Source organism: Microdochium trichocladiopsis (genome assembly GCF_020744255.1).
Source record: "Microdochium trichocladiopsis strain MPI-CAGE-CH-0230 chromosome Unknown B0I36scaffold_13, whole genome shotgun sequence".
Lineage (NCBI taxonomy): Eukaryota > Fungi > Ascomycota > Sordariomycetes > Xylariales > Microdochiaceae > Microdochium > Microdochium trichocladiopsis.
In genome coordinates this window covers 352,665-364,270 of record NW_025763556.1, presented here as the reverse complement: position 1 = coordinate 364,270, position 11,606 = coordinate 352,665, and the positions used below count along the sequence as shown (strand labels likewise).

The window sequence follows — 11,606 nt, the reverse complement described above, 5'->3', positions numbered from 1 at the left end:
ATTCTGATATCATTGACGAGACCATAGCAACCTTGCTCCATAGACGGCCAATGTGAGAATGCGATTGGCAGCCCTACAGCCATACTGGAGCTGCGGCTCGGCGCAGTAGACTCGCCCGACAACGTCTGACTCCCGAAAAGCTTAGCCTGCAGCCAAGGGCGTGTAGATCGACGTGCCGCTGCATGCGCCCCACTAGTCCGGGTGGTGGTTCTGCCTCGGGCATTAGACATGCCCGAGCCCACAGGCACTCTCTTCTGACACCCAGGCCTATCAGCTGGATCAGCACGCGGAAGTTTCTAAGGGTCCCTGGGCATTTCTAAAAGTCGACACAGCCAATCATGTTCGTGGCTCGGTTGTCAGCCTGCCACCCAGTCTGTGGCTCTGGAGATCATCCTTCCTTGTGCCTGCTCAAGGGTCCGAACGAGCCAATCAGCTGCGGAAGCTTTTACAATCGCCATGCGGGGAACTCTCAAGCCCCGGTGCTGGTGTCTCGGCTAGGAGGGGTCGGAAAGGCTTGAAATTGTCGCATGCGCATGGCGGCCCTGGCTATGACGAGGCCCAAAGGCTCAGCCAGGGACACCGCTTGAACACTACAAAGGGTTTTGGGCAACAAGACCCCAAAACTCATCGCGGAAACCGGGACTTAACTGCCCGACCAGCAGGTAGCTCCAATCGCGGGGCTTCGAGAGGCCTGGAGCCTACTACAGACCACAGTCCATACAAGGGTGTCGGAAAGTCCAGTCGCTGATTGGGCAATATTGGTGAGCCTCTGCCCTTCAGACCTGGCCAGGGCGGCGACAGGGGTATATTACGGCACCAATAACTACTAGCAGCCAGCGTGCGACTCAGAATGATGGTGCAGCACCGTCCAGGTGATATCAAGCCCATCCACTTTCTCGTGGCTTGGAACTTTTTTGACAACATCTATTTTTAAGAGCATTACTTGCTTTCAACTGACTCGCCGCGCATCCTAGTTGACCTTTGATATCAAGAAATCCGCGCCCTCGCCTTGCGCGTACGGCGCATACCCGTGATGCGCCTCCGTGACAATCAGCGTGCCCTCGCACACGAGATCGCCCGGTGCGCAAAAGATCCTGGTCCCCTCGGCCGGGTACCGGGGGATCGCGCCCCGGTTCTGCTTGTTCTTGGTGTACCCGAACAGCACGACGCCAACGATCTTGTTGCGTACCCGGGGCGTGGAGTCGAGGCCGACAGAGATGGAGGCTGCCGTGAGAGCGGCGCCCTGGCTATTTGCGGGTGAGGCGGAATATGGTTAGTCTGCGTTATCATTTGATAGATGGGCAGCAGGATGCGCGTATAGACGGAGGATGTTGGCTGGGACCGAACTAACCTGTATCCTCCTGATATGATCTTCGCGTTGGGACACTTGCTGTCAGCCAGCTTGAACATGCGCGTCATCTCTCTGATCGCGGCGTCCGAGGTTCCTCGTGGGAGGGCATTGTCGAGTAATGTCGCAGCATAAGGTGACCCGACACCCTGGATCCAGACGCCCCCTTGATCTTGGAATTGGGCCTCGAGCCGTGTGGCTAGGAGGGGTCCGAGAGATCCCTATACCGGTCAATCCGCGCATTAGTCCCTGCTGGAGTTTTCGTTGCCATCACAGATGTTGTGGAAGACCTACCAGATTGCCATCCTCGGTAGATCCGCGGGCATAGACGAGGATGACTCGAGGGCAGCTCGCGGGGTCACCATTGATTAAATCATCTCTGGTCCGAGCTGGGTCTGTTGGTGTGGAAGGGTCGCTGTTGCCAAATATTGATGCTGATAAGGCCTTGGTTGTGATTATTATCATTATTTTCGCTAATATTGAGGCTGATAAGGCCGAGATTAAGTGATAGTAGAGGGGCCGCGGAGGCAGATGCAGCGAAGAGGATGGTCGAGATTCTCATGGCTGCAAGTGGTATTAGGAATTATGGTTCTATGGTCGTAATCTGGTCTCGATTGTTGTCGCTTTGCCTAAAACCGCTGCAACGCGCTTGGCTTGCGAAAGAGTAAGTTGCTTCGATGGTTATAATGAGCGTGTAATTATGTCCTTCGCTAATCCGTGGTGAAAAAATCAATAGACTGTAAGAGAACGAGTATGATGGGATATCGAAAAAATAGAGAGGCAGAACATCGAGCCCAGAATCGCAGGAAACCACGGACGTTTTCAAGAGCGCGAGCAGTCAGGTAGATTGGTCCCTCAAGCCACCGATCTTCCGGTCAGTACAAATCACCCATGTCCAGACCCTCCGCCGAGCGAACCGGAGCTCGGATTCGTGATTTTTTCATGGGTCGTTTCATGCCTCGGCAGGGCGCGGGCAAACAGCCTGTGGTCGGTGCTTGTTTCGATCCCGTAAACCTGGACAGGATGCGGACAGCACAGTCCTGCAGTGAGGCTTCGCGGACACATCCTCAGCACAGACTTGCGTGCGTCAGGCTGGCCAACGCAGGATCACCGCAGGCAAACGAGCGCACCGCAGACGCCACGCATCTGTGAACAGAAACCTGAAACGCAGCGATGAAAAGAAACGGTCTGTGCTGGCGAGGTGCTTCTAGACTTTTTAACAGTGGAAACCGTGCCGCGATCCACTTAGCTTGGTGCGCACCAGTCCGTGCCGCGCCTGTGCCAACGAGAGTGCAACCCCCACAAACACGTGGGGACCTCGCGGTTTCCGCCGCGATGGCGTGGGTTCTCGACAGCCCGTTTTGTGGGCCGTGGGCCATCGAGGCAGTGTTCCCGAGCTTTTGGCTTGTTTCAGTGGGCTTTGGTGGGGTCTTCGGCACGTATTGCGTACGATACAAGATTGTTTCTGGCGGACTATGTGCGTGCCCATACCTGGGTGAGGTGAATATATGAGAGCCAGTGGCCGCTGTGTGGCTGGACACGGCTAAGATATGGCTTGTAGTTGCTCTCAGCGGTAGTGTCTGCAGCCTGGTCATGGACCAGGAGACGCAGGTTTTTCGTTTTACGAACTTCAGGGGAGACGGACAAATCTATCTGCCCTGACGAGATATCAGGGAAGATGTTCAGGCTCGTGGCCAGCAGGATAAAGCAGGTGATGTGACTGGCCCCAACGGAGCTCCAGGTTGAAGGAAAATCGTGCACTACATGCAGAAGTTGACCTTATGTCTTGATTCAGCATCCCCACTGCCCCTGCGTGCTCTGCCCAGTTTCATCATGCATGAGACTTGGCTGGCGTATATTTTCCGTTCCACAACACCCGAGCTTTGAATGCATAGTGTTCAGATATATGTGCCATGCAGAGAAGCAAAATGTCCAACAAGTGAGCACCCCAGGGAGCAGCATAACTATGTATGTAGTTTTCCATCGCGCATTGCCCAAAACGCCATCGAGCTTACTGAGCTCAACCGAGTCGTTCATGCTGCGAAGCGACAGAGAACCCCTTTAAACCCCCGAGTTTGCCCATGTTGTTTGGACAATGGTCTCTAGAGCGTCGTCGGTTCAGCCCCTTCTTCTCAACCAGACAGCTGTCGCACCAGCCGCCGCAGCGACCACACCACCCGCAGCTTGCGCTGCACTGGCAACGGCGGCGACGCCGTATCCACCGGCACCCGCACTGGTCGCGGTGGCGAAGAGACTCTTTGCGACGACATTGCCGATTAGCCCTTGAGTTGTGGCCGCGAAGGAGGCTGGTTTGTCATGGTTTCGTTAGCCTACAGTCCGTTCAAGCCGTGTATTTGCCTGGATTGGAGCAACGTACAGGCAGCGACGCCTCCAGTCCCGAAGCCAACGCATTGCAGTGCGCCGGCGACGGGAACGACAGCTAGAGCAGGTGCTGCAGCGACTGCGAGGCCGCCGACGCCGACTGTGGTGAGCACAGGATTCGCCTTTGCAACGGTCAGAGCAGCGCCTGCCGCGGCTGAGATCCTGGTTGAAGCCATGATGATGTCTTTGGCAGTGCTTTCTGGGATCCGGAATTTGGTTTGAATGGCTGGAGTGTGTATCGCAGGCCGAGTAGAAAGTGGAAGGCAAGGTTTACTTGATGAGTGCTGAAGCGGGCGGCGTTGCAGCTTTATCAATCAATTGCGACTGCATCCAGCTGGATGGGGGAGCAGCCTGATCCTCCGGCCATATGTGGCTTGGCAGTGCCTCCAGCCAATACGAGCGAAGCGTTGGGCATGCAATGGTCTCGATGGGCGGCAAGCGAGGGACGCAAGGCATACCGCATGCCACCAACAGTGGCTGCCTCTGAGCCCAGCTTCATGCAAGCTTATCGACCAACCAACAAGACCAGAGGCGGCAGGCCTTCCTCCTCCAAATGAGCTCCTGCTGCCAAGCTCCAGGCTAAGATTCCACTGCAAGCATAGGATCATACATTGGGAAGCGGGCGCGAGCAAGACATAGGACCAGCTTCTGCGTATAAATGGAGCTCTTAGAACGCGTCGCGATTATCTGGCTTCAGGCAATTCAAGGGCTTCCTGCGGACACCCATCTAGAGCATAATTAAACATTGGGTTGTGCCTCCTCCGAGGGGCAAACATCATGCTTGGCTTCCTCCTCAAGATGGACGATGCTTGCTGGTGTGGCCTTTACCGCAGCTTAATCACCACGGCGACGCGACGTGCCTGACCAGGAAATGCTCGCAGAAATATTTTTCCTCAGAAAGCAGACCAGCACGCCACCACCCGTTCCAGTCTGCTGCCTCGAGAGCATGCGGTAGGCATCACCTCAACAGCAAACAGCTTTGTTGCCACCAGACCGTCCCACTACTTTATATCACCATCCTGAATACACCTTTGTACGTCGACACACTTCGTTCCCAAACACCACAAACTGCCAAGTCGATTATGGCCTCCACATCCAACAGCCCTCCTCCCGCCGACTCAAGCATCGCACCCTCGATCTCGGATCCCACCGACAGGGTGACGACGAGGGCCAGCACCAAGAATTTCGGTTTCACCGCGACCCTCGCGCGAGAGATCACATTATCAAGCGGCTTCCACGTCACGATCACGCTCGATCGCGACAGGCCGGTGTACTGCAGGATCTGCCTCGACTTCGTCCCTGTCGAGCCCCCGAAGGGAAGAACCAACAACAGCGACTCGATGGGATACATCAACGTCTGGGAGACCATAGCCCGGGAGACGGAGATCATGGTCAAGACAGGCTTGAAGATAGCTGCCGGGGACTACATCCTGGGCATTTACGTGATGAAGGGGGATAAGCACAATCCAGGAAGGGCTTCGAAGGTGGAGCCGTTCGCAACCCAGCGCGTCACTGTCGTCGACGAATGAATCGCTTCAACTGTGGATCTGCTCACGACATGTTCGTGGAACACGGTATGCCTGCTGGCGCAATAGGTGAGCTAAGTCTCACCTCTCACATTTCCATCACGTCTTTGCCCTGTCAGCACTGACTGACATGTCTTAGTCAACCAGGCATTGGTTCCAGGTTGCTCCTCGGCTGCGCGATGAGAGATTGGGAATCACTGATTGCCCTACTTCAAGACGCAGTTTTGGCTAGACGACCACTTCACGAAGCAAAGAATTTCACGGGTGTTGTTTTGGGATGAAGCTGCTGATCCAGAATGTTGAGCAAGTACTTCGCTCTACTGCAAGCAGATTTCCCAATGGCACATTTCAGAGCTGGTTGGCACTTCTCGATGAGGAGGATTATCAAATGTCGATGTTGCATGTGCGTATGCAATGGCATAATAGGCTCCCTCACGCGCACCAAGTAGCACGCGAGCACACTCAACACGCTTATTTTTCCAAAGAGCTCACTAGTTCCTGCTGGTGATTGTTTGTGCTGCTTGTTGGTGATCTTTGATGTTGTGTTGCGTGAAGCACAGTTATCTCCCAGCTTCCTCCCTGACTATTAGATCCATTATTCGGTCTTTGGGAACGATACATATTGTGGCTTGCTTCGACTTGTGCCTGACAGGCTCGTGCCTCTGTCCGGTCTTCACCGGAAAATCGAAAAGCACTTCGGCGCGTTTACAACCAGCTGAAATACGCACAGGCCTCACAAACTGCACCCCGCTGACCATGCCGCATGAAACGAAGATGCATGCGAAAGTCGCAAGCCATGAAGCGCAAGCCTGGCAGCAGCAACCTGCACTTTGACGCACTGTGTCTCGTACTGCGCACCGTGCTAGGTGAGGGTCTCTTGTTTTTTTTTGGTGTCCAGGGCACATCGAAGGGACCCGATCCCGGGTTGACATCCTGGCCTCTCTAGCGTGGTTCCAAGCTCTTGGTGGGACTTTGTCCCCAGCGCTGCAGATCATACTCGCTTGAGTACTCACCGGCGCTTGCCGATTAGCTCGAGCGAAGCACGCGGATTTAGTTAGTGGCATGATTTTTTTTCATATGATCTCATCATTACTGCCAACCATATATAAAACATAACATGATAGGACAATTTGTACGTTTGAAATACGGAAATCCACGGGGCACCCGCAGCTTCTGCGGCGGCTGCTGCTGCTGCTGCTGCTGCTGCCTCCTCACGGCAGGACAGAGTCCGGGTACTGATCGCTGAACACGGTGCCGCCCTCCATCAGCGTCTCGGCGTTGAGGCGGACACTCCAGCGGACCATGTCGGACGACTCCTCGGTGACAAACTCGTCTGCGTTCCAGCTGTCAATGTCGCTGCTGGCCGACTTGGGGCCCTTTGCGTGGAAGTGGTGGAACAGGCTGGGCTGGACGGTGAGGCAGCGGTGCGGCTTCCTGCCGCGGAAGCCGTTGCAGAAGAAGCGCAGCAGGATGTCGTACTGGTCCGTCACGTCCTTGAGCCCGAGCTCGTAGATGAGCTTCTGCGCGCCCTGCAGGCTGACGGCGTAGGCGAGGGTGCAGACCCCCTCCTCGGCGTGGTGCACCACGCGCGTGTGCTGCGGGTAGTCGTCGGACAGGGTGAAGGGCTGGGGGATGTTGCGCAGGTACTTCTTCATGGCGACCGTCTCGTCCTGCTTGTGCACGACGCGGCCCTTGGGCTGGTGCACGTCGTCCTTGAAGGGGAAGTGCATCCCGCAGTGGCCGATCCACAGCACGTCCCAGTCGTCGCCGTAGGGCGAGATCTTGGGCTCCTCGGTATCGGGCAGGTGGGCAAAGTCGATGTCCGGGACCGTCTCGGGCGCGTTCTTGCCGGGCTTGGGGAACGTCGGGTCGTGGTACTGGTTCTGCGTCCCGGCCAGGGGCTGGATCAGGGCGCGCGCCGACAGGGCAAAGTCGTACAGCTGGTCGTGGATCCGGATGTCCCAGTCGAGGTCATCTTCGGTGATGAGCGCGCTGGCGAGGTTGCGGTCGACAATTCTGTGTGTCAGGCACGAAAGACTGTCAGTGAGTGACCAGGGATGGATGGGTTGAAGCACTGTGCCTTGCGTGCCACGAGCTCATCAGGCGCCGATGGATCGTCGTCTCCGAGCGTGCATGCACACATGGATCTACTCACTGCTGGATGGCGTTCATGTGGCCCCGCCACGAGCCGATCGACGAACCCCTCATGCGATCATGCTTGAAGGTGTTGGGGATCGCCTTGTCCACGACGTCGTCGCCATTGACGCCGTCGACGAATGTGACGTGGAAGCCGCTGAGCGATGACTGCAGGTGCATGCTGTCCCGGCGGTCGGTGCGCGACGGCAAGCTGACCGAGAGGATGTCGCCAAACTGCGGCGAAAGACACGGACCGTCAGTATTCCCATGCGCCGGCAACCTCCCTCCCGCCTGTCTGCCTGTTACTTACTCCTAGCGTGCGGTTGTAGATGTGGTCGATGATCTTGCCGGTCGATTGCTGCACTAGGCCCGGCCCGCCCGAGCCGCCATTCGAGCTGCTGCCATTCGAGGTGCCGCCATTTGTGTTCGCGACCGGATCAGCGGCCGGCTTGGGCTGGCTTGGGATGGTGTTGGGGATGGCCGCTGGCCGTGTCGGTGCCCGTGGAGGAGGTGTAGGCACCCAGAAGAAATAGGTCAAGAGCGAGATGAGCACAAAGACCGAGACGATGCCCACGGAGTACAGGCTCCGGCCGGGCACCCCTCTGATCTGCACCATCGCGGGGAAGCCGAGTTGCTGCTGGTCTTGTGCAGTGCGGGATGGGGCGTGTACTTGAGGGCTCAAGTCCTCGCGCGCGCGTGTGCAGGCAAACGATGACGGCAAACGTCAGAAGACAGCAGGTAAGCAGGTCAGCAGGGGAAAACAGGCAGGAAGGCAGAACAAGCAACTCCAGGTCTGGTGCCGCGCCTAAGCAAGGCAGCAGGAATGCGGCACAGGCCCGCCATTGCTGACAGGTTGGCGTGTTGGTTGCAGGCCCCTTGGGGGATCCTGCAGATGCTGGCCGCCCTGTCCCGGTGCGGAAGGAATACCTGCTTGAGACCGTGAAGCTGTCTGCGCTGATTGTGTCTCGCGCTAACAATAAAACTGGCTAGGCTGCCGTCCAGCCAGGGGTGCCAGCAAGGAGCTTCAGCGCCGGGAATGCAGCCAGCCCATCTCGATGAGACTGGAGACACGATTTGGGGGGGTTGTTAGCGGTACCTGGCCAAGGCTGTTGGTCGTTCCACCTTCCACGAAGACAGGGGGGCGCCAAAAGTGCAAAAAGCGCCACTCGCCAGCTTCGAGCCACAGCCCTAGTCGACCGTTACTCCCTCACTGCTGCTGGGTGGATATGCGGTCGGGCCGGTTTTGCTGAGTCTCCTCGTCTGTGAGCGAGCCTGTGAACCGCCAAGGCGCTTGGCAATTACCTTTGCTATGGTACAAGAGCCCTGGAACTTGCTGGCATCTGATGGACGGCGGCCAACACTAGCGGGCTTCAAATCTTGAGCCGCATCGATCGGGTGGAGCAGCCAAGAAACACTAAGAGGACAATATCCCTAGCGTGCTTGTCTCTTGATTTTCCCAGTGGCGACCCAGGCAAGCGCCTTGGATGCGTTCAAATCTATGTGAATTGAGTAGGCAGCTCTGGGCCATTTCGTCCAGCTGACGTCGCCAATAGCTGCCGTGAGCCAATCCGCAAGGAAGCAAGACTGATGCTGCTGTACAACTGACTCGGCTGCATGACGGCCGAGGCTCCTTCAAGCCCCACGCGGAAATTACAGCGAAGTCCCATTCCGTTGTTGGCTGGCTGCACTAAGTACAGAGTACACGCGTAATTATTGCGACGCCCGCCTACAGAAGAAGGCCTTGCTCAGCTCGCCTCTGCACACCAGAGCCGAGGGAGAGGTTCGCCTTACGCGCTTGCGGGGCCACGATGGAAAATCCGAGATTGCGCGGGGCGGAGCACGGCCAGATCGTATTTATCCCCAGCCAGCGAAGCAGCAGCGGGGCTGAAGCTTTGGTTAGCGCTGACGCGACGCATTTAATTTCAGCGGCTCGAACGGCTCGAGAACAAGTCCCTGGACGCCACCAAAATAATACCACGCAGGCAGCCATACACATGTCAATTGGAGCGCAACCTGGACTGAATATGCTTAGTCAGTGGTCTCAACACGAACGGCAATTTCTTCTTTCAAAGATGCTGCTCCTGCAGTATCGAGCTGGTGCGGCAGAACCATTGTGGACAAAAACAATTGCCGGACGCTGCTGACAGGAAATCGTCATTTTGGTGGTACTGGCGACCTCTTTGAGTGTGAATATGTTATCGCAGCCTGGGCTGGAGCAGTCGGCGTGACGGAGTCTGACAAGGCGCCTCTCATATGTAACTGTCGATAGCCTGATCACGAGTTGCCTTTGTCGACAATGCTCACTGCGGGTGACACAACGAGTACTGGCTGAAAGACTTCGCAGCTTGGGTGCGTGGCCTCTCCAATTTGTCTCTAATTGAACCGTACGATGGCGCCACTATGCGACTTGACCGAGCTGTTCGACCCGTGTTTAGCAACGCACAACTGTACCAAGACGGTTTTGAGTAAAGTCCCATCATTATACCGATGGTATCTCTGGTCCCTATCATAACGCCAACCTATTCCATGATGAAAGCTTGCATTACTCATCGCTCGTCCCTCTTCAGCTGCATCAATGCCGCTTTCATGACCCCAACGAAGATCTGCCTGTATCCTCCGGCTGGGCCGGCATGTGCCGCGGAGGTGCGTAGCTGGACCAGCTTCTCTTCTGACGAGAAAGAATGGCCCCTGGGATTTCCCCGGATGCCGGGGGCATGGTGAACACATATTGCCCAATCCGGTCCCTGTCCCGAAGGATTCCAATGCCACATTGGACCAACCCATGGCTGAATCCTCCCGTTGACGTCAGGTCCCCAGATAAACCTTATTATTGGACCCTTCAGATCGACTCGCGGCAAATCTTGGCCGAGCATACGCCTGCACTGGGCGCAAAGCTTGAGCTTTCGTCAACAGACGAGCTTGCTAACCGACCTGAAGCACCTGCACGTAACGTTCCTCGGCAGCCTTTGGCGAAGAAAGGGCAAAAGCGCGGTCAACAGTGACACACCTCAACAATCGTTCCGATGTCGCTCTAACGTCGTAGGTCTAAGGGGTATATAAGAAAGAAGCTCGGGCTTCACAGTCAGACCTCAACTCCCACCACTTTCAGTCCTTCGAGCTGAGCAACGTCTACAAGCGTGACCGTGACATTTGAACCAAGGTGAGCATAGTCCGTGACGAAATGTCAGCAATTCATGTCCCACAGTCGCGCCTCCGTCTTGTCAAGTGACAGCAAACATCACGCCTCAGCACGGAGACTGACCTGTTCTCCAGCAGCTCCAGCCCACCTTCAGCATGCATTTGCCCTCACTGTCAGCCGCTCTCGCCTTCCTGGCGCTCAGCCCCGGGCCCGCGCTGGCCGCGTACGTTGAGATCAATGGCGTCGCCGGCCCTGCCATCACTTCACTCCACATCGTCAGCCTGGTCACCGACGACGGCGTGCGCCACTTCCACGGCCCCATCTTCAACGGCTGCGAGAGCATGATCAAGTACCCGTTCGTCAAGGAGTTCTGCCTCGGCTACCAGAGCGGGCACGTCTACTGGACCAAGGACCCCGACACGAAGGTGTGCTTCAAGCAGACCAAGGCCAGCTCGACGACCTGTGGCCCGTGCGCCAAGGGCAGCTGCCAGTACTGTTACTGGAACAAGTACGAGGAGACTCCTTGCGTTTGATACGTCCCAGGGCTTTCCTGGCTTGAGCGGACCTGAGTGGATGACTTGCAGGAAAGGAAGCATGCGATGATTGTTGGTGGTGCTAGCTAGAAGTATTTGTCTCTAGTTGCTGGATATCAGAGATGAAATGGAATGCGCGCCGATAGCAAGATTGGCGAATGTTTACACGAAGCCCAGATTAGCTCGTGGGTCTGAGACCGAGTGTTAGAGTGCTCGAACAAATCATTGAATTTTTGTTGCTGAGCCGACCAGCTATCATAGATGATTGCCCATGAGCCGGCGACGATGAACTTCACTGCAATGCCGCCGCGTAGCATTTCGGTATCGAGGAGGATCACCTCCACGAAGCTGCTGCTTGTCGCGAGATACCCGAGGGCGACCACGGCAAAGCGATGGCAGGAGGAGACGTCCGCATTGGCGAGATCACCCCGCTCATTAAATCCGAATACATCAGCAGGACTTGCTGGTAATGGAACATGTAGATAGCCAGCTCCCTTTAAAGGCCAGCGGCTCAATCTTCTCGTCCTATTCACTTGTTTCAC

General features: G+C 56.4%; 5 protein-coding genes across 5 annotated transcripts; 1 reads left to right on the top strand and 4 right to left on the bottom strand.

Annotated features, from left to right (window-relative positions):
• Positions 1–970: 970 nt before the first annotated feature.
• Positions 971–2,727, bottom strand: B0I36DRAFT_425733 (Cutinase, A lipolytic enzyme with A preformed Oxyanion hole; the record flags this gene model as incomplete). Its single annotated transcript, XM_046162353.1, has 4 exons — positions 971–1,247; positions 1,352–1,569; positions 1,643–1,737; positions 2,610–2,727. The coding sequence occupies 4 exons, from the start codon at positions 2,725–2,727 to the stop codon at positions 971–973; spliced, it is 708 nt and encodes a 235-aa protein (XP_046005173.1).
• A 636-nt stretch (positions 2,728–3,363) lies between these two features.
• Positions 3,364–3,983, bottom strand: B0I36DRAFT_425732 (uncharacterized protein). The gene is made up of 2 exons (XM_046162352.1): positions 3,726–3,983; positions 3,364–3,654 (listed from the first exon to the last, which is right to left on the bottom strand). The coding sequence occupies exons 1-2, from the start codon at positions 3,904–3,906 to the stop codon at positions 3,467–3,469; spliced, it is 369 nt and encodes a 122-aa protein (XP_046005172.1). The 5' UTR covers positions 3,907–3,983; the 3' UTR covers positions 3,364–3,466.
• A 1,663-nt stretch (positions 3,984–5,646) lies between these two features.
• B0I36DRAFT_48652 (uncharacterized protein) lies at positions 5,647–6,420 on the bottom strand. Its single transcript, XM_046162942.1, has one exon. It carries the CDS (start codon positions 6,318–6,320, stop codon positions 5,817–5,819), a length of 504 nt encoding a protein of 167 aa, XP_046005171.1. The 5' UTR covers positions 6,321–6,420; the 3' UTR covers positions 5,647–5,816.
• B0I36DRAFT_338396 (uncharacterized protein) lies at positions 6,323–8,302 on the bottom strand. The gene is made up of 4 exons (XM_046155750.1): positions 7,703–8,302; positions 7,412–7,626; positions 6,445–7,272; positions 6,323–6,424 (listed from the first exon to the last, which is right to left on the bottom strand). The coding sequence occupies exons 1-3, from the start codon at positions 8,006–8,008 to the stop codon at positions 6,468–6,470; spliced, it is 1,326 nt and encodes a 441-aa protein (XP_046005170.1). The 5' UTR covers positions 8,009–8,302; the 3' UTR covers positions 6,323–6,424; positions 6,445–6,467.
• Positions 8,303–10,500: 2,198 nt separating this feature from the next.
• On the top strand, positions 10,501–11,277 carry B0I36DRAFT_389167 (uncharacterized protein). Its single transcript, XM_046161297.1, has 2 exons — positions 10,501–10,552; positions 10,666–11,277. The coding sequence occupies exon 2, from the start codon at positions 10,687–10,689 to the stop codon at positions 11,062–11,064; it is 378 nt and encodes a 125-aa protein (XP_046005169.1). The 5' UTR covers positions 10,501–10,552; positions 10,666–10,686; the 3' UTR covers positions 11,065–11,277.
• The last annotated feature ends 329 nt before the right edge of the window (positions 11,278–11,606 follow it).

Bases quoted from the DNA above. Each gene is read 5' to 3' on its own strand.
- B0I36DRAFT_425732 (XM_046162352.1), bottom strand. From the start codon at position 3,906: ATGGCTTCAACCAGGATCTCAGCCGCGGCAGGCGCTGCTCTGACCGTT. The intron at 3,655-3,725 runs GTACGTTGCTCC...ATGACAAACCAG, and splicing joins GACTGGAGGCGTCGCTGCCT to CCTCCTTCGCGGCCACAACT.
- B0I36DRAFT_48652 (XM_046162942.1), bottom strand. From the start codon at position 6,320: ATGCCACTAACTAAATCCGCGTGCTTCGCTCGAGCTAATCGGCAAGCG.
- B0I36DRAFT_338396 (XM_046155750.1), bottom strand. From the start codon at position 8,008: ATGGTGCAGATCAGAGGGGTGCCCGGCCGGAGCCTGTACTCCGTGGGC. The intron at 7,627-7,702 runs GTAAGTAACAGG...CTTTCGCCGCAG, and splicing joins TCTACAACCGCACGCTAGGA to TTTGGCGACATCCTCTCGGT. The intron at 7,273-7,411 runs GTGAGTAGATCC...CCTGACACACAG, and splicing joins CACATGAACGCCATCCAGCA to AATTGTCGACCGCAACCTCG.
- B0I36DRAFT_389167 (XM_046161297.1), top strand. From the start codon at position 10,687: ATGCATTTGCCCTCACTGTCAGCCGCTCTCGCCTTCCTGGCGCTCAGC.